Source organism: Arvicanthis niloticus, chromosome 3 (genome assembly GCF_011762505.2).
Source record: "Arvicanthis niloticus isolate mArvNil1 chromosome 3, mArvNil1.pat.X, whole genome shotgun sequence".
Classification (NCBI taxonomy): Eukaryota; Metazoa; Chordata; class Mammalia; order Rodentia; family Muridae; genus Arvicanthis; species Arvicanthis niloticus.
The window spans coordinates 46,929,130-46,948,260 of NC_047660.1; the positions used below are offsets into that span (position 1 = coordinate 46,929,130).

The 19,131-nt window shown below is 41.1% G+C and overlaps 1 protein-coding gene across 3 annotated transcripts in view; it reads left to right on the forward strand.

Annotated features, from left to right (window-relative positions):
- The window catches only part of Cysltr2 (cysteinyl leukotriene receptor 2), a 33,270-nt gene extending 23,872 nt beyond the window's left edge, over positions 1 to 9,398 (forward strand). The window contains exons 4-5 of one of the 3 annotated variants that reach the window (XM_076930745.1): positions 2,038 to 2,175; positions 4,866 to 9,398. In XM_076930745.1, coding sequence (XP_076786860.1) covers positions 5,084 to 6,007 — 924 coding nt within the window. In that variant the 5' untranslated portion in view covers positions 2,038 to 2,175; positions 4,866 to 5,083 and the 3' untranslated portion in view covers positions 6,008 to 9,398. Of the gene's footprint in view, positions 1 to 2,037; positions 2,176 to 3,057; positions 3,071 to 4,865 lie in introns of those variants that run through there. The other 2 variants (XM_076930746.1, XM_076930747.1) reach the window with 2 other exon arrangements.
- The last annotated feature ends 9,733 nt before the right edge of the window (positions 9,399 to 19,131 follow it).

Here is a 19,131-nt window from a genome sequence, read left to right on the forward strand (position 1 = left end):
CATAGATGTTCAGTATTGAGAGTTCATGTTGGTTGACTTTTCCTTTGATGAGTATGAAATATCACTCCTTATCCTTTTTGATAGATTTAAGTTGAAAGCCAATTTTATTTGATATTAGAATGGCTACTCCAGCTTGTTTCTTAGGACCATTTGCTTGGAGAATTGTTTTCCAGCCTTTTACTCTAAGGTAGTGTTTGCCTTTGTCACTAAGGTGTGTTTCCTGTATGCAGCAAAATTCTGGGTTCTGTTTACATATCCAGTCTGTTAGTCTATGTCTTTTTATTGGGGAATTGAGTCCATTGATTTTAAGAGATATTAAGGAGAGGAGATTGTTGCTTCCTGTTATTTTTGTTATTATCGGTGGCATTGTTTGTATGGCTATCCTCTTTTGGATTTGTTGGAAGAGGATTACTTTATCACTCTTTCTAGGGTATAATTTCCCTCCTTGTATTGGAGCTTTCTCTCTATTATCCTTTGTAGTGCTGGGTTTGTGGAGAGATATTGTGTAAATTTGGTTTTGTCATGGAATATCTTGGTTTCTCCATCTATGGTAATTGAGAATTTTGCTGGGTATAGCAGCCTGGGCTGGCATTTGTGTTCTCTTAGGGTCTGTATGAAATCTGTCCAGGATCTTCTGGCTTTTATAGTATCTGGTGAGAAGTCTGGTGTAATTCTGATAGGTTTGCCTTTATGTGTTACTTGGCCTTTTTCCCTTACTGCTTTTAATATCCTTTGTCTTGTGCATTTGGTGGTTTGATTATTATGTGACAGGAAGAATTTCTTTTCTGATCTAGTCTATTTGGCATTCTATAGGCTTCTTGTATGTTTATGAGCATCTCATTCTTTAGATTAGGGAAGTTTTCTTCTACAATTTTGTTGAAGATATTTATTGGCTCTTTAAGTTGGGAATCTTCACTTTTAGCTTTGGCCTTTTCATTGTGTCCTGGATTTCCTGGATGTTTTGTGTTAAGAACTTTTTGCATTTTGCATTTCCTTTGACAGTTGTGTCAATATTTTCTATGGTATCTTCTGCACCTGAGATTCTCTCTTCTATCTCTTGTATTCTGATGGTGATGCTTGTGTCTATGACTCCTGATTTTTCTTCTAGGTTTTCTATCTTTAGGGTAGTCTCCCTTTTGAGTTCTTTATTGTTTCTACTTCCATTTTTATGTCCTGGATGGTTTTGTTCAATTCCTTCACCTGTTGGTTGTATGTTCTTATAATTCTTTAAGGGATTTTTGTGTTTCCCCTTTAAGTGCTTCAACCTGTTTACCTGTGTTCTCCTTGATTTCTTTGAGAGTGTTATTTATATCCTTCTTAAAGTCCTCTATCCTCATCATTAGAAGTGATTTTAAATCTGAATCCTGCTTTTCTGGTGATATGGTGAATTCAGGACTTTCTAATGTGGGAGAAGTAGGTTCTGATGATGCCAAGTACCCAAAGTTGCTGATGTTTATATTCTTGCATTTGCCTTTTATCATTTGGATTTTCTTAGTGCTACCTGTACTGCCACTGACTGGAGTCTGTTTTTCCTATTATCTTGGTTGTGTCAGAACTGTTTGGGGTGGATATTGCTGCTGGAGTTAGAGCTGGGGCCCAAGATATGCTCAGTGCTTGGGTGGAGACTGAAAGGAACCAGTGCCCTGGGCCAGAAGTGAATTCCTGGGTCCCAGTGGGCCCCAGTTACTCCCTGTTTGGGGTGATGCTGCTGTCTCCTTTCCTAAGATCCTGTGGTGGGGGTGTGTGGCTAGAGCTCCTGGGAACCCCACCTCCTCTGGGTTTATGTGAGATTGTGTGAGGAGCTGCAACCCAGGATCTGCTCAGTGCTCCGGAACAGACTGGAAGGGGAATATGTTTTAATTAGCATATTTTACTTAAATATAGTTAACTATGAAAAAAGTTGACTTTTGTTTAATTTACTAGCTTTTTATGTCTAAGTTCAATAGGCAAAAGAATGATTATATTAGTTTTGAATTAATTAAAATGTAAAGGATTATTTAGAAATCTGATTGTCCATGTTATCTTTTTTTGTCATAGGATGAAGAAGATGATCTATTAGAGGTCACTTATAGCAATGGTTTGAACTTCAAAGGACATATAATGGTATTTTAATTCTGATTTGGGGCCTGAATTTGGGAAAGGAAGAATCAAGAATAGTTGTCCAAGAGACAAGATGTAAGTTCTACCTATCTAGCATCAAGAAATGATTATTGACAACAGTGTAAAATCACAATTAACAATAGTTACTAGGAGCTTTACTTTGATTTTTGAGAAATCAAGGTATATTTCTGAAAATAACTTAAAAGGATATTTTAAAAGATAAAATTAACAATACTTTACTGATAAAAATTACTCATGGCATAAACATAAGAATTATTTTATGTAAAAAGCCCAAATTCCAATTTTACTTGTTTTGCACATTATTTGCACAACATTCCATAGCAGATCTTTTATTAATATGCCTATGTGTTTATATATCTAGATGCACACATATATCCAAATTACTGATATTTTAAAAATATTTGACATATGTTCACTACCTTGTAAGACACCTGAGCTGGACAGAAATGCTTATCTCCTCCTTACTGAGAGAAGCTTCTCTCTGTAGTGAAAACATAGATTCATGGCTATGCAAGGTTCTGGGGTTAAATGACAGCTAAGTGCTCAGCCCCAAATAGGATAGTAGAGCATCCTACCTGAAGCTCAGGGGCAGGATTAGGGAGAGGAGGGAGCTAGGATGGGATATGGAAGAATACAAAGAAGGGGAGGAGGGCTACAAATCACCATCTTCTGAGCATGACAAAGCCACTGGAAACACCAGCTCATGGCAGCTGTGATTGAGTGTACAGGGCCTACAGAGACTGAGTTTGTCCATATCCAGTCATAGATTCTGCAGGGTCTCATGGCCCCATCCCTCTTTGATGAACCATTGACTACTGATGGATTCTAGAGGTGAGGTAGCTGTTGTCTCCAGTTGTTAACCCACAAAATTTCAATGGATCATTTCAATCCAGTGGTTACACAACATCCTGGTTAAATCACTGGGTCACAAACAGACAAGAGACAAGATGTGAATGTGGGAAGGGCAGTTGTGGGAATGATGTACATGTTCTGTGAGTGCTTGAGAAGAGTATCTATCCTACTTGTTCAGTGAACTGTTGTGTAGATGCCAATGTCAACTGTTGGTTTCGATGCTCTTAGTTTCTTGCTGTCCTTTCTAAGTGTTTGTATACTTGCTCTATCAGTGCTTGAAAGGGGCTCTTGAGACTATTAACATTACTGGGTTTGTCTCCCTGTTTCTGTCAGTTTTGCCTCATACATTCATAGCTCTGTTGCTCGGTGCATCCCACTTGGAACTCATAAGTTGTTTTATCAGTAGAGAATATACCTTTTGTTTTCTGGTAATTTTCTTTGATCGTAAATCTGGAGCCGTTTCTGATGTGTTTTTATTTGACAAATTAATTTTTTTATGTCCTTTTTCTTTCTACCTGTCAATGTCCCTTTCTGAGGTGAGTTTCTTGTGCACAGTACATAAAGAGGTCTTTTGTTTGCGAATTTCAATCTTCTTTTTTTTTGTTGTTGTTTTTTCTTTTTTTATTGGATATTTTATTTATTTACAATACAGATGTCATCTCCTTTCCCCACTTCCACTCCCTAGAATCCCCTATTTCATTCCCCCTCCTCCTTTATGCTTTAAACCACTTTGATTACATGCATGTATTAAGGTCAGTTCTAGGTTGAGGGTCTAGCAATACAATAGATACAAATAGTCAAGGAACAAGCAATACAATAAACACAAATAGTCAAAAAAAAGCAAGGCAATAAACCCAATTATGTGAACACTCCAGTGATCACTGTTTCTAAGAGCTTATCAGGATGACCAAAGTATCTGAGCCTACTTCCCTGTCCTAGCCTAATGTCATTTCCATGTCTGAAGCCCACTTCCTTGTTCTAGCCTAAAATTCAGATTCCTGCCTGGGATTACTTCTTTGTTGTAGCCTAAGATTTAGAATCCTACCTGAAATTACTTCTTTGTTCTAGCCTAATGTCAGATTCCTGCTTGAAGACTACTTCCTTGTCCTTAGCCAATGCCATATTTCTGCCAAGCAGCCCCAAAGGTTCTCCACCTCTCCCCCTTTTTTATTTCATTAACAAGACTGAGCCTGTCTTAGGTCATTCTGACAAGAATGCCTTCCTTACCTGTCATGGAATATGCATTATCAAAAGCAATGCAATTATGTCTTAGGTTTGTAAGGCTGTGTGCAGAATTGTACCTGTCCTTGGCTTGCTGGCCTGTTTATTTAATAACTTCTGTCTGGGAGGAACTTCAATCTTCTAATCCTCCTTTTCATTTATATATTTAGGCCATTAATATTTAGTGTACTTATTAATATATTGAGGTTGTAAATACTTTTTTAAAATATTATTTGTTTTCTTTTCCCTGCCTTCATATTGGTTACACAAACTCTTTAAAATTTCATGTTAATTTGTCTTTAGATTTTAGTATATATTTTTGTATAAATTTTTTAGTTTATGCTTTCATAATTTTGTCAGTTCAAATGTGTTATAGAATCCTTTCATATATCTTTATTTCTCTTCCTGTATAATATACTAGTCTACAACTTCTCTATATCCATTTAAAACCATATCAGACAGTGTTATAGTTTTTGTTTCAAGCATCAAGTATAACTTAGACTTGAAAAGGAAAAGGGAAACTGATGTCCTTCCATTTTTTTTCTCTCCTTTTTTTCTGATATTCTAAAGTTACTTCTTCTATTTATCATTTTCTTCTTTGAGAATTTTAGTTATTTAAAAAACATATAAATATATTTTATTGTGTGGATGTTTTGCTTGTATATCTGTAGGTTCACCATGTGTATACCTGATGCCTGCCTAGGTCAGAAGAGGGTGTCAGAGGAACTTGCTTCTCTCCATGTGAGACCAAGTACGGCAAATATTTGAACAGTAATCAGGAAGAAAAGTGGAATTGTGTGAAGTAACTGTTTGGGTTTATTTCTTTTTAAACTAATATAAACAGAAAACTTTATATTAGTTCTTGCCTCTGTCCAACTCTATATCAGAAATGGAAGTAACTGAGACCTTCAGCAATAACAGAAATTGTGCAATAGAAAACTTCAAGAAAGAATTTTACCCCATCATATACCTGATAATATTTGTCTGGGGAGCCTTGGGAAATGGCTTTTCTATATATGTCTTTGTACAGACTTACAAGAAGTCCACATCTGTTAATGTTTTCATGCTTAACCTGGCCATTTCAGATTTCCTATTCATAAGCACCCTACCCTTCAGGGCTGACTACTATTTCAAAGATATCAATTGGACATTTGGGGACACAGCCTGCAGAATTATGTCTTATTCCTTATATGTCAACATGTATACTAGCATTTATTTTCTAACTGTGCTGAGTGTTGTGCGTTTCCTGGCCACTGTCCACCCTCTCCAGATGCTCCATGTCACCAGCATCAGGAGTGCCTGGATCTTCTGTGGGATCATATGGGTCTTCATCATGGTTTCTTCAACACCACTTCTGATGAATGGCCAAGAGGAGAAAAATAACACTACATTGTGCTTTGAGCTGAATCACCAAAAGTTTAAAAATCTCGAGATAATGAATTACATTGCATTAGTGGTAGGCTTCTTGCTTCCGTTTTTCACACTCACCATCTGCTACCTGCTGATCATCCGGGTCTTGTTAAAGGTGCAGATTCCAGAATCAGGTCCACGGGCTGCTCATAGGAAGGCTCTGACCACCATTGTCATTGCCATGATCATCTTCCTCTTCTGTTTTCTGCCATACCACGTACTGCGGACCCTCCACTTGTTCACATGGGAGGCAGATTCATGTGGGAATGAGTTACATAAGGCCACGGTCATCACACTGACCTTGGCTGTAGCCAATAGCTGCTTCGATCCCCTTCTCTACTATTTTGCTGGAGAGAATTTCAAAGCTCGTTTAAGGGCTGTATTCAGGAAAGATCATCTATAGAAAGCAGTCAAAATGCAGCCTTCCTATTTGTGTGTAGCTGAAGAACAGAATTAAGAGTAAAGGGAGCTGTTCAATGCTCCTGAACATTGGTGTCCACCTTCATTCACTCAGCGTCTCCAAATTACTTTATATTTGCATCATAATCAACAAGTCTTGGTTCCTGACATTTAATTGACCAGTACACTTGCTAATAAAGCCCATTTCAGAAATTTCATTAGATGTATTTTTAGTGGTTGGAACTAAATGAGAAATGTAGGAAAAATATTTCTACTGGAATCTTGCATGCTGAAATGTGACATTGGGAAAACTTGTCAAACACAGTAGGCCATGCTTTGCATCAGATCCTATGCTTGCTCTCTGGCCCAGACATTCTAAATTCCAAACTTGTAGACATCTTCTTAAAATCCTTTCTCTATTAAAGCCTTTGAAACCCTGTCAAACCTACTGGGGGTCTCTTTGCAGCCAGGAAAATGTTCCAAAGGCTCGGGAGTAGGCTTTGATTTGAAGAGGAAAACTGTCCTCTAATAATGCAAGTCAAGGTCCAGACAAAACTGGCAAGAGAAAAGAAGGAGAAGGATTAAGGCAAAAGAGAGTGAATGATAAATACAGGTAAAGAGTAATTTTATCTTTGCCTCCAAGAGATGGGTTTTAGCAAACAAATGGAAGATTGTATCTTTTGTCTTTCTTACTAAGAGTTAGGAAGACTGAGGAATGGGGCTGTGTGGGGATTACTTCTCTAGGGGATACAGGAATCATGTGTGGAATAGGGAGAAGAAATAGTTATGAATATGCATTTTTTCTTTTTTCTTTTTTTCATATTTTTTATTGAATGTTATGTTTACATTTCAGATTTTATCCCCTTACCCCATTCCCCCCACCACCCAGGAACCCCCCTATTCCATCCCCCCACCTGCCTCCACAAGGGTGTGCCCCCACCTATCCCCCACTCCCACCTCCCCACCCTCGAATTCCTCCCCACTCGGTGTTCAGCCTTCATGGGACCAAGGATGCCTGACAAGGACATCATCCCCTAAGTATACAGCTGAAGTCATGGGTGCCTCTCTTTGTGCTCCCAGGCTGGTGATTTAAACCCTGGGGAGCTCTGGTTGGCTGGCACTGTTGCTCTCCTCTTGGGGCCACCAACCCTTTCAGCTTCTTCAGTCCTCTAACTTCTTCATTGGGAACCCTTGATCAGATCAATGGGTTGTTGCGAGCATCCGCCTCTGGATATGTCAGACTCTGGCAGACCTTCAAGGAGACAGCTGCATCAGACTCCTGTCAGCATGCACTTTCTAACATCCATATTGGTGTCTATCTTTGGTGACTGCACATGGGATGGATATCAAGGTAGAGTGGTCTCCTGATGGCCCCTCGTTGACTTTCTGTCCCACACTTTGTCACCATATTTGCTCTCTTGAGCAATGAATGTGCATCTTATGAGACTTGAGTCTGAATTGATGTCATTGTAGTCATTGGCCTCTCCTATTAACCCATGGAGATAACAATCGAAGGAGATAGGCCTTTGGGAAAGGGTTGAACAGAACGTGAGAAGTGATATTTAAAAAAAGTCCTTGATATTAGAAAGAGACCCTTTCTATCCACAGAAACTTACTACAGATACTGCCAGTTATTCATATGACCACTGTGTTGACCACAACAGTCAAATGTCATCCCTGAGCTAGGTCTTTCAGAAATGCTGGAGAAAGCTCAGAGATTTCATAGGTAGAGAACTTAAGAAGTGTGTCCCAGTCTACACAGCTATCGAGCACTTTAAAAGCTTTGCAGAAACGTTGACTGGGTGCTTTTCCCCCACCCCCCGCCCCACCCTTGCCCTGTGAACCTCCAGAAAGTCTCCATGGAAACCCATGATCAAAAGTCTGCATGGAAACTTTCTTTCTTGTCAGACACATATGCCTTTCTCATTCTTACAAGGAAACCAAGGTCTGGGGGCTGGAGATATGCTTTGGGGGCTAATAGCACTTGTTGCTTTTATAGAGGATCCAAGTTCTGATATAGAGGTTCACAGCCATCTTTAACTCCAAGTCCATGGGATTTGATGCTCTCTTGTGGCTCTGTGGGCATGCATACAGGGTGCAGACATACATACAGGCAAACATTCATACCTGTACAAATTCTTAATGACAACAACACTGAAAAAAAAAAACCAAAGCAATTTTTGGCCTCTGGCACAGTTGGGGTTCGAAGGGAGATTGTGTTCTGAAGTTGGAGAGTACTACAGTAGTGTTAATATAAAACGATGACTCTATAACCTTCCTTTATTTAGCTACCCAAATGATAGAGAGATATTAGAGGAAGACCCTAGTATATCTTCCTACAGGGAAACTCCCCTATCCTAGAGAAAAGGCTGACACATACTTGGGAATTCTCCAACCCAAAATTTGAGTGTCTGCTCTTTTATTTATCTGACAGTAAAGCCTATAATCTAATCCATCTCCTCCACCCCCAGAGAGCATCTAGACAATTTGGTCTAGTTCCACTCTTGATTATAAACAAGTTAATGACCACACAATTTTCAATGGAAAGACCCCTTAACATTCAAGGCACCAACAATTAAGAGTGCAGAGGGAGACATCTTCAATAGGAAAGGTCTCAACATATTTTTTTTACTTGTATAAGAAAGTAAACTGCTCAAAACAAACAAATCAACAACCACAAGCATACAGGCAACCAATACAATGATAGCACAATGCAGTCATTAGTGTGCTAGAGAAGAAAAGTGTTAGCTAAGAGCTCAAGTAATAACTGGAGCCCACTACACAGTTGAATATTTACACAGAGCTTGACACATGGAAACACTACGATGGACTCCCAGGAAATGAGTGGAGAGGGTACATGTTGGGTGGAAGGAGGGGTACAGGAAGCTTGTGTTTCCATTTTCCACCAGAGAGAATTCATGTTAACCAAAGTTGGGGAGCAATAAACAGTTACATAGCATGTTGTTAAGTAAGAGGGAGTGAATGGGGGGAGGTGAAAAAAGACCTGGAGGAGACTGCCTCTGGACAGGGCGTTGACGTGGGATATTTGTTACTGAGAATTGTCAAACTGAGTGATCTGTGAATGTGTCCTGCTGAAATAAAATGGAATTAAATAGAAACCTTTTTATCAACTTGTGTTTTTAAAGAAGAAGAAGAAGAATAACAGAAATGGTGCCAGGAAAACAAAACAATACATACAAAACCAAACCAAACCAAACCAAACCAAACCTCTTACTTAGGGTGGAATGTCTCTGAGGCAAGAGACAAAATTGAAGTGTTTGCCCAAGGGAAGGCCAGGAATGCCCTGAGGTTTTAAGATACAGCTCTTGTTGGTTGAGAGACGAGGTGATTCTTCAAAGAAATATGCAAACTCTTCAAGCAGGAGAAAGAAATTTTGGTGTGGAAGATTTTTAGTGGGGGCCAGGACTGAATTAAATTGTGGTTTAGAATTGTGATAAGTGATGTAAACCTTTTAGATTTCATCTTGGTTTATTCTCAAGCAGAGATGACATTAAACTAGAAAAAAAAAAAAGTAAGGACAGGAGACTGGCAGACATGACAGCTTTCTGTCCCGAGTTCACTTTCTACCTAGAAAAACATTTGGAAGATAGACATCCATTAGAGGAGAACGGGAGCTCAAGGAATATGGGCTTGAGAAATCATCACTTTAACGTCCAGCTGGGAAAGGGAGAGACTAGTAAAAGCCACAAAGGAAAGTACATTGAGAAGGAACTTGTTATAATGCTGATATGGATTTTCACGTCCTGATATCATAGTAGCACCAGTGTAAGCATCTACAGGGATCTAAAAAGAAACAGCTCAGACGCAGCTGCCTGTCATGTAAAGCTGGAGAAGTCTGGTGGGATAGCTGCTTGATGTCTGCAGGGAGCTCAAAGCTCAGCCTATGGACTGCCAACTCTAACTCCCTATGCCTTTGTATTTCATGTATGAGTAGACACAGTGAGACGCACTGGCCATAAAGACAACGTGGAGCATGGATCAATGCATTGGTGAGCTGGTGTCTGACAAGAGAGGCTCACAGAATACCTCAGTCCTTTGCATAACAGACAGGAAACAGCAGACTGTTGTCTTAGGGTTTTACTGTTGTGAACAGACACCATGACCAAGGCAAGTCTTTTTGGTTGTGAGCCTAGCCTTTAACGGCTGAGCCATCTCTCCAGACCAAGGCAAGTCTTTTTAAAGGACAACATTTAATTGGGCCTATCTTACAGGTTCAGTCCATTATCATCAAGGTGGGGACATGGCAGCATCTAGGCAGACACAGTGCAGGCAGAGCTGAGAGTTCTACATCTTCATCGAAAGGCTGCTAGTGGAAGACTGGCTCCCAGCCAGCTAGGACAAGGGTATTAAAGCCCACACCCACAAGGCCACACCTACTCCAACAAGGCCACATCTCCCAACAGTGCCACTCCCTGGGCCAAGCATATATAAACCATATATAAAAGTTGTGTAGCTTGCACACTGGGACACCAATGATCAGATTGAATTTCCCATCTGATGGTACAATGAGGGCTTGAATTTCAGTAAATTAATGTTCTTCAAATCAATTGATGCTATATAGTAACATTTTAGCTGGAAGCCTCCATCCATTCCTTATTGACAACATACTTCACACAAATAGACATAAGCTGAAGGAGAATCAAATAGCGGCCTCTGCTCTTACTCTTTAGGACAAGGACTAAGCTCTTATTCATACGGCCCTGGCCATTCACAGATCTATGGCCATAGCAATCATCAATCTCAATTTCAGATAATTCTTGGTTTTACGTATAGTTTTACCACATGCCCACATAAAATACGGTTTTGTTTGAATGTTTGTGTATTTTGTTTTGGAAAATGGAATGATAGAAGAACTTTTTCTTTCCAGATTTAGTTACTCATTTGTTTGAAAGATGCTGCCTCTTGGATGACTAATACAACCGAACTATTCATGCTCTTGTTAAAGAGGACTTACTGCTTGGCCCAGGGAGTGGCACTGTTGGGAGATGTGGCCTTGTTGGAGTAGGTGTGGCCTTGTGGGTGTGGGCTTTAATACCCTTGTCCTAGCTAGCTGGGAGCCAGTCTTCCTCTAGCAGCCTTTAGATGAAGATGAAGAACTCATGTAGAACTTTTTGTGGTATTTTTGTTTTGGCAAGGCTCATTCAGCCTGGGGTAGCCTTGAATTCACTATGTAGACAAGGATAATTTTATACTCCTGATCCTCATGCTTTCATCTCCCAAGTGCTGGGTTATAGGCATGCACCACCAGGCCTGATTTTTTTTGCCTGCAGACTAAGCTATGTCCCCAGCTCTGTGTCTTAGGTCTCCATCAGTATTAAGGAATATATTCTCATATGTGTCTCTGTGCATACACTTAATAAAAAATATTCTTCAGATCCTGAATTTTGGAATGAGCTCATGATAACACATTTTTGAGTACTACTCAGCTATTTTCCAAACTGGTATCTTACCAACTCAAACCCATTCCAGCAGTGTCAGTATAAGTGACTCTCATAAGTCACCTTCTGTGTTGGTTTAAATAGAAATGGCCCCCATAGACTCATGTGTTTGAATGCTTGGCTTATAGAGAGTGGCACTATTAGGAAGCGTGGCCTTGTTGGAGGAAGTGTGTCATGGTGGAGGCAGGCTTTGAGGTCTTCTATGCTCAAGCTACACCCAGTGTGTCACACAGTCTCCTTCTGCTGCCTGAAGATCAAGATGTAGAACTCTCAGCTGCTTCTCCTGCACCATGTCTGCTTGTATGCTGCCATGATGGCAATGAAATAAACTTCTGAAACTGTATGCCAACCCCAATGAAGTGTTTTCCATGTTAAATGTTTGCTATGGTAATGGAGTCTCTTCACTGCAATAGAAATCCACTAAGATACCCTTGTGAAAGGTAAACTCTTTGGGACGAAGGGATGAAGGCTCACTAAGTCAATTATTATATACAAGTATTATACTTTTGGCAAAAGGACAGTGGTAGCAGATGGGCAATCTGAAATATAAGAAGGAAGAGTGCACAAAGATATGGGCAGTTACAGCGTGCAAGCCTAGGACTGCAGATTGCCAGCTGGGTTAACTGTTGGCAGCTATTTGTCACTGCCTAGCTGTCACCAATCCAACTGACATCCCTTTGGTATCAGCAGCTAGCATTTATTAATGTAATACTCTTTTCTAAAATATGTGTGTGCATTTTCATGCACAACAAAAACTTGAAAGTATCCAAATTATATAAAAAAAACAACAAAAAAATTAGGCACCAATAAACAAATAACCCAATTTAAAAAATGGGGTACAGAGTTAAATAGAATTCTCAAAAGAGGAATCTCTAATGGTCTAGAATCACTTAAAGAGCTGGTCACCATCCTTAGTCATTATGGAAATGCAAATCAAAGCCATGATGAGATTCCATCTTATACCTGTCAGAATGGCTTAGATTAAAACCACAAGTGACATTTCATGCTGGTGAGGACGTGGAACAAGGGGGAACACTCCTTTGTTGCTGGTGGGAGTGCAAACTTGTACAACCACTAAGAAAATCAATATGGAGGTTCCTCAGAAAATTTGCAATCAATTTAACTCAAGACCCAGCTATACCAATCTTGGACATATACCCAAAGAACACTCCATCCTACCACTAGGACACTTGTTCAACTATGTTCATAGCAGCTTTATTCATAACAGGCAGAAACGGAAAACAATCTAGATGTTCCTCAACTGAAGAATGGATAAAGGAAATGTGGTATATTTACACAATAGAGTATTAGTCAGCTGTTAAAAACAATGACATCATAAACATTTTGGGCAAATGGATGGTACTAGAAAAGATCATCCTGAATGAGGTAACCCAGACCAAAAAGACAAAGATGGTATTACTTACTTATATGTGATGTCAGCTGTTAAGTAAAGGACAATCATGTTACAATCTGAAGATGCAGAGAGGCTAAGTAACAAGGAGAGCTCAAGGTGGGTGGGTGGGGGAAATGCATGGATCTCCCTGGAAACAGGAAATAGAATAGGTTTTGTGGGTAAAGTAGGGGCTGGTGAGGATCAGGTACCAGTGAGAGATAGAACGGAGAGAGAGAGAGAGAGAGAGAGAGAGAGAGAGAGAGAGAGAGAGAGAAGAGAAAACAGGGAGAGACCTCTGGAATTGGAGGGCATTTGGGAGTGATGTAGAAACTGAGTGCAGTGGAAACTCCCTGGAATCTACAAGAATGACCCTAGTGAGGTCTCCTAATATGGGGAATAGGGTAACAGGGGCCTGAACTGGCCATCACCAGGCAAGGCTCCTAGCAATGTGACTGGGACATCCACTCAGCCACAAAACCTTTGACCTACAATCTGTCCTGCCTGCAAGACATGCTGGGGCAATAGTGGCACAAAACTTGTGGGAGTGGACAATGCATGCCTGGTCCAACTTGAGTCTGTCTCTCATGACGTGAGCCTGACTGGAACTAGTGTTGCTCAAATGTATATAGGTGGGGGCCACCCACTGAGGCATGGGGAATCTACGAATAGCCACATCCCCTAAGAAAATTGACTCTTCCTTCCTCAGAGGCCATCAAGGGCTAATAGCTTCTCAACTAGGAGTAGGGTCTTGGGAGTACCTCCTCTATCCACTTGGCAATTCTGGCTGGCTTGGTCTCCTGTAGGTATGTGTAGGCAGTCCACCATAGCTGCTAAGAGCGGAAGTGAGCATCAGTTGGGTCATACCCAGAAGGCATTTCACAGCCCCTATTCCGTGGCTCTTACATTCTTTCCACTGGGTATTCTGCAATGTTTTCTGGACACTGAATAAGGAAAGTTTGAAGGCATAAACTTTTGCAACCTACTTTAAATAAGGATTCAATCTCTCCTCTAGCTCACCACCCATCAGAGGTAGTGGGAGAGAAAAGTTATTAGGATATGGGGGAAGTGGACCTGTTCGGCAACAGTTCTTTGTGGGACGAGCTCAATCTTCTTTGGCAGCTGTTTAGTCCTGTAGCAAACATGAAATACAATTTAGCAGCTGCAGACCAGTCCTCTAGGCAGGCGGACCCCGGGCACGAACTAGCAGCTACAGTCCAGTCCTTTCAGCAAGCAGACACAAGGCAGCTGTAGTTCAATCCAGAAAAAAAAAAAAAAAAAAAAAAAAAAAAACACCAGGCTCACCAACTGGCCTGAGGTGAGGCCGTGGAATTGGCCAACTGCCACAGGAGCCTCAGGAGCAGTTCTTGGGTGAGTTTCTCTCAATGGCAGTGTTACCACAAGTAGAGCTCAACAATGCTATGTAAGGCAAACCAATAATGTGTGTCTACAAACACACAAACCAAATGTGTGTCTTTAGTGAAGAATATAGAGGCGGGGCAAAGCAAACCAATCCTCAGTGCTCGTCTCCCGCAGTCTGAGGGGTCATATTTACACTCCTTCATCATGAGTCCTTTCACGTGTCAGCTGTGTCCAAACATCCTGTCACCTGTGTCTGCTGTGTCCAAACATCCTGTCACCTGTGTCTGCTTCAGGAAAACAGCCTTTCACTTGTCTGCTTTAGCAAGACATCCTTTCACCTGTGTGCCCCAGCAAACCAACATTTGACATAACTGACTTTCCAAAGAACTCGAAATTGCCACTTCCAAAATTGGTATAGATGTTCTTTCTATACATGAACTGTATTATGATCACTAATTCTTAGAATTTGATTAGTTAGAAGTCTCCATATTAACTACTACCCTGCCGGGCAGTGGTGGCGCACGCACGCCTTTAATCCCAGCACTTGGGAGGCAGAGGCAGGTGGATTTCTGAGTTCGAGGCCAGCCTGGTCTACAGCGTGAGTTCCAGGACAGCCAGGACTCCACAGAGAATCCCTGTCTCGAATCTCCCCCCGCCAAAAAAAAAAAAAAAAGAAAGAAACCCAAACTACTACCCACTGCAAAAGGTAGTTTCTATGAGCACGGTTGGGAGCAGCACAAATCTATGGGGACAAATATAAATTTTAAGAAGGTAATATAATAACACAACTACTTAGCAGAAAAACACCAGTAACCTTCTCTTAGGGCCTATCATCTCCAAGTTATGGTATTCTGACCATAGTACCATACATGAGATACCTCCTATAAAGCAGGGCTTGACTTCAACTAGAAAGTGGTTACTGTCTTAATTCGGGTTTTACTGCTGTGAACAGACACCATGACCAAGGCAACTCTTGTAATTGGGGCTGACTTACAGGTTCAGAGGTCCAGTCAATTATCATCAAGGCGGGAACATGGCAGTGTCCAGGCAGGCATGGAGCAGGAGGAGCTGAGAGTTCTACATCTTCATCCAAAGGCAAACAGGAAAAGACTGGCTTCCAGGCAGCCAGGAAGAGGGTTTTAAAGCCCATGCCCTCAGTGACACACCTACTCCAAGGCTACACCTCCTAATAGTTCCACTCCCTGAGCTAAACATATTCAAACCACTACAGTTACCCCTATGACTGCTATGCCAGAATGATACCAGTGGGTATAATGTGCCTGGCAGGGCAGTATTGCAGCTTGTAGGGCCCAGGTCTGATGAAAACAAGAGAAGTCTTTCCTTACCTGGCAAGTTATCCAGCACCTTCTAACTCTATGGAAGATAACCAACAGGGAGAGAGTTTTCTGGTCAGTTTGAGATTGATTTCTCAATGTCCTACAATTAACATGGGTGGTGCCTTCATCAGTGGGATCTCACCATTAGTTATGTTGAACCGCCAAGAGCAATGGCAACATCCTGTGTTGTTGTGAGTGCTTCTGAGGCCTCCCCTGACCAACAACTCCTTAAATAGCCTTTGTCTATTGGAAGCAGTATCGTCCACCATGCATGTGCCAATGAGCAAACTTCCTTGTTTTGTATTATGTTTCTTAATTATCTTAAAACTAATGGATTTCCATAAAGCTTCTTATTTTTGACTAATCCACGCTTTGTCCTTTGCTCTCTCCTATCCCCCTCCCATCCCCATTTAACCTTTAACCCACAGTATTCCTCCCCCCTCCAGCTGTTCTTTCATGTCACCTGTGTTCTGCTGTTCCCTCTAATTATATCTTACTTGGGCTGCAAGATCATAGGTTTCCATAAGTCTTTCCCATTCACCTTTCATTTTTGCTAAACATTCCTCTTCACCCGCATCGCCTCTGCCCCGCCCCTGGAACTAGAGTTGCAGATAGTGAGAGCTGCCATGGGAGTGTTGGAAATTGAACACGGATGCTCTGGAAGAGCAGCCAGAGTTCTCGATTGCTGAGCCATCTCTCCAGCCTCCAGAATTTATTCTTGATTATCTTCCATCTTTGTCTTCTCTCTGCTAGAGAGAAGAAACAGGTTAATTATACTAGATTTGCCTATGAGGAATTGGCTCAAAACTTTGACCACAGGACTGTTCAGTTTCACAAGCTGTGACTCGTCTTTACCAGCTCTCAGAGCACGTCAGGCCATCCTGGTCTCCTTTGTGCTTTTTGTTTTGAACTGAGAACAATTAAATCTGCACCTGGAAGTTCTTGTTGAGCATAGTCGGCCTGCTCATCAGAATTTTTAGAATGTGATAAACCAATTTTGTCTGGTTAAACATTATTTCTGAGTGGACCTGTGAGGGTACTTCTGTAAGACATGAGTACTGGCACCATGGATCTCAGTCAGGTAGATGGCTCTCTCTAAAGAGGATAGGCAGCATGCAATTCTCTGCAGGCTTGAAGACAACCTGAAGGCAGGAGAAGGGAGAATTCTCTCTTTAGCTACTTGTGCTGAGATATTGGCCTTCTGTCCCCAGATTGGAACTCACCTTTAAGGACTCTAGCTCTCAGGCCTTTAGACCTGTATTTAGACTGTACTGTTGTAACCATGAATGTAATTCCAGAGAGCATCCACTGAGGTTTTCAGGGACAAAGAATTGGACCAGTGATGCATGAGTAACAATAGAAATAGAGAGACTATTAAGAAAGAGAATGGACGGAGCTGAAGAGATGGTTTCAGAGGTTAAAAGCACCGACTGCTCTTCCAGAGGTTCTGAGTTCAATTCCCAGTAACCACATGGTGGCTCACAACCATCTTACAGATGGGATCTGATGCTCCCTCTTCTGGTGTGTCTGAAGACAGCAATAGTGTACAGTGAACTCACATACACTATATATATATATATATATATATATATATATATATATATATATATTAAGAAGGAAAGAAGGAAATAGAATGGCCCTATGGAGAATGCAAGTAGGCTAGAGAGCTAGAACAGGCCCCAAAGCTCACAACCTTTTACAGGCTATTTATATAACATCTACCTTTCCCCAATTTGGAGATCATTGAAGGTTTTTATTTTTTTTTTTCTTTTTTTTTCCCATGCTCTGTTTTGTTTCAAGTGACCCTGATGGGTTCCCAGTCTTCTGTCAAATGGCTAATAGTTAGCCTTGATGCCACCCTCTGTGCCTTACCTCCCCACCACAATGTCACTGCCCTCCCAGGGTCTTCTCTTTGCAGACAGACATGAGACTTCTCATCTTCCATAATCATATAACCCAATTCCTTGTTATACTTTTCTTTGTGTATGTGGATGCAGCATAGACACAGATGTGACTATAGTCTTGCCTGGCTGATTGTGCTCCTCAGGGTGAATACATGAAACGCCATTGGTGACGTGGCTGTAAAGTTATAGATCTTGGGGCTACAGACATGACGAAGTGGTTAAGAGCACAGACTGTTCTTGCAGAGGACCTAAGTTAGGTTCCAAATACCCATGTCAACCGGCTCACAACTGCCTGTTTCTCCAGCTCCAGGGGGGATGTCAGTGAGTATCTCACGTACACATACCTGCTCCGTACGTACATATTTTTAAAAATAAATTAAAAAAAATATAGATCTTCAGCTACAATGTTAGGAGTCAATTTACTTTCTACACAGTTATATATTTCAGATTTCAATATACTTTGAAATAGTTTCTAATATCTGAGTCCCAGGAGCTAAACATGGTATGAAGGCCAGCACTCATACTGAGTCTGAGGCAGGAACATTCAAAGTTCTAGGCCAGCCTAGGCTGCAGATCACAAGTCTGTCTCAGACAAATAAGACACACAAACAATCAAAGTATAAATATGAACAGGCCGTGTTCTTATAGGAAAAGTGTCCTTTGAAGAGAAATTAAGTGAGTTGACAGCCTGACTCAGTCCTCTGTCACTCTGCAGCTATGTGACCCCAGTAATGACTATTTCTCCCTTTGCCCTAGTTTTCTGTTACAGAAGGATGTTAGATCATGGGCCTGGGACCTGAAGATGCTAGTCACACTAAGAGATCAGATCTGCAGCCCGGGAAATCAGGGAACAGCCCCCCACAGTTTGTTCCTTGAAGTAAAGAACTGGCAATCCCCGATGTTAACACACAGGTCCCAGCCCCTTTCAGTTATAATAGTCAGAACACCGTTTTCAGAGATTCTTCTGATAGCCTGGTTTCCCCTCTGTGATGGCATCTCTCCTAATGTTCTCAAGATGTCCGTTCTGCTTGTTTATCTCATGGCTCAGAAATGCCATCTCTGGTACGATGTGTATGTCTCTTCTTATGCACTTTAAGGCCCAGTCATGAATCCTGTGGTTGCAAGGATCGTCTTTCCTAAGAAAGAATGTTTCTGGAGAGTAAATCCTTGTCTGATTCTTTCCCAAACCTATGGTTTTAATTTCTAACAAGGAATAATAGTTCACAAACTCCCCCCCCCACCAAGAGTTTTTATGAAGATAAAACATATATTGACATATATTGGTAAAATTCTAAAGAACAAAAACTAGTACATACTACTTGTCAGTTTGTGAAAAGAAAACAATAGGGTTTTTATTATTCACAGTACCTTTTAAATAGCGTTGGGGAGCTTGCCACACAAATGAAACCATTAGAGAAATTTGACCTAAAGCAAACAGTCCTTTTGTGTTTAGAATTCCACCCTTATTTGCTTGTTCTTTGAATTTTGCTGTTTCTAGTGTGCCAAAAATAGCTCACACTGGCGTTCTCACTTACGAACGAAGCCACAGTGATTACGCTGACCATAATGCAGTCCTGGTTGGAAGGGAGCTCAAAGGTCTGCGTTCACCCCAGATGAGGGAGAAGCCAGCTTTCTGGAACAGCTGCAGGTGACCCTTGGGGCTCCTGGAACAAATG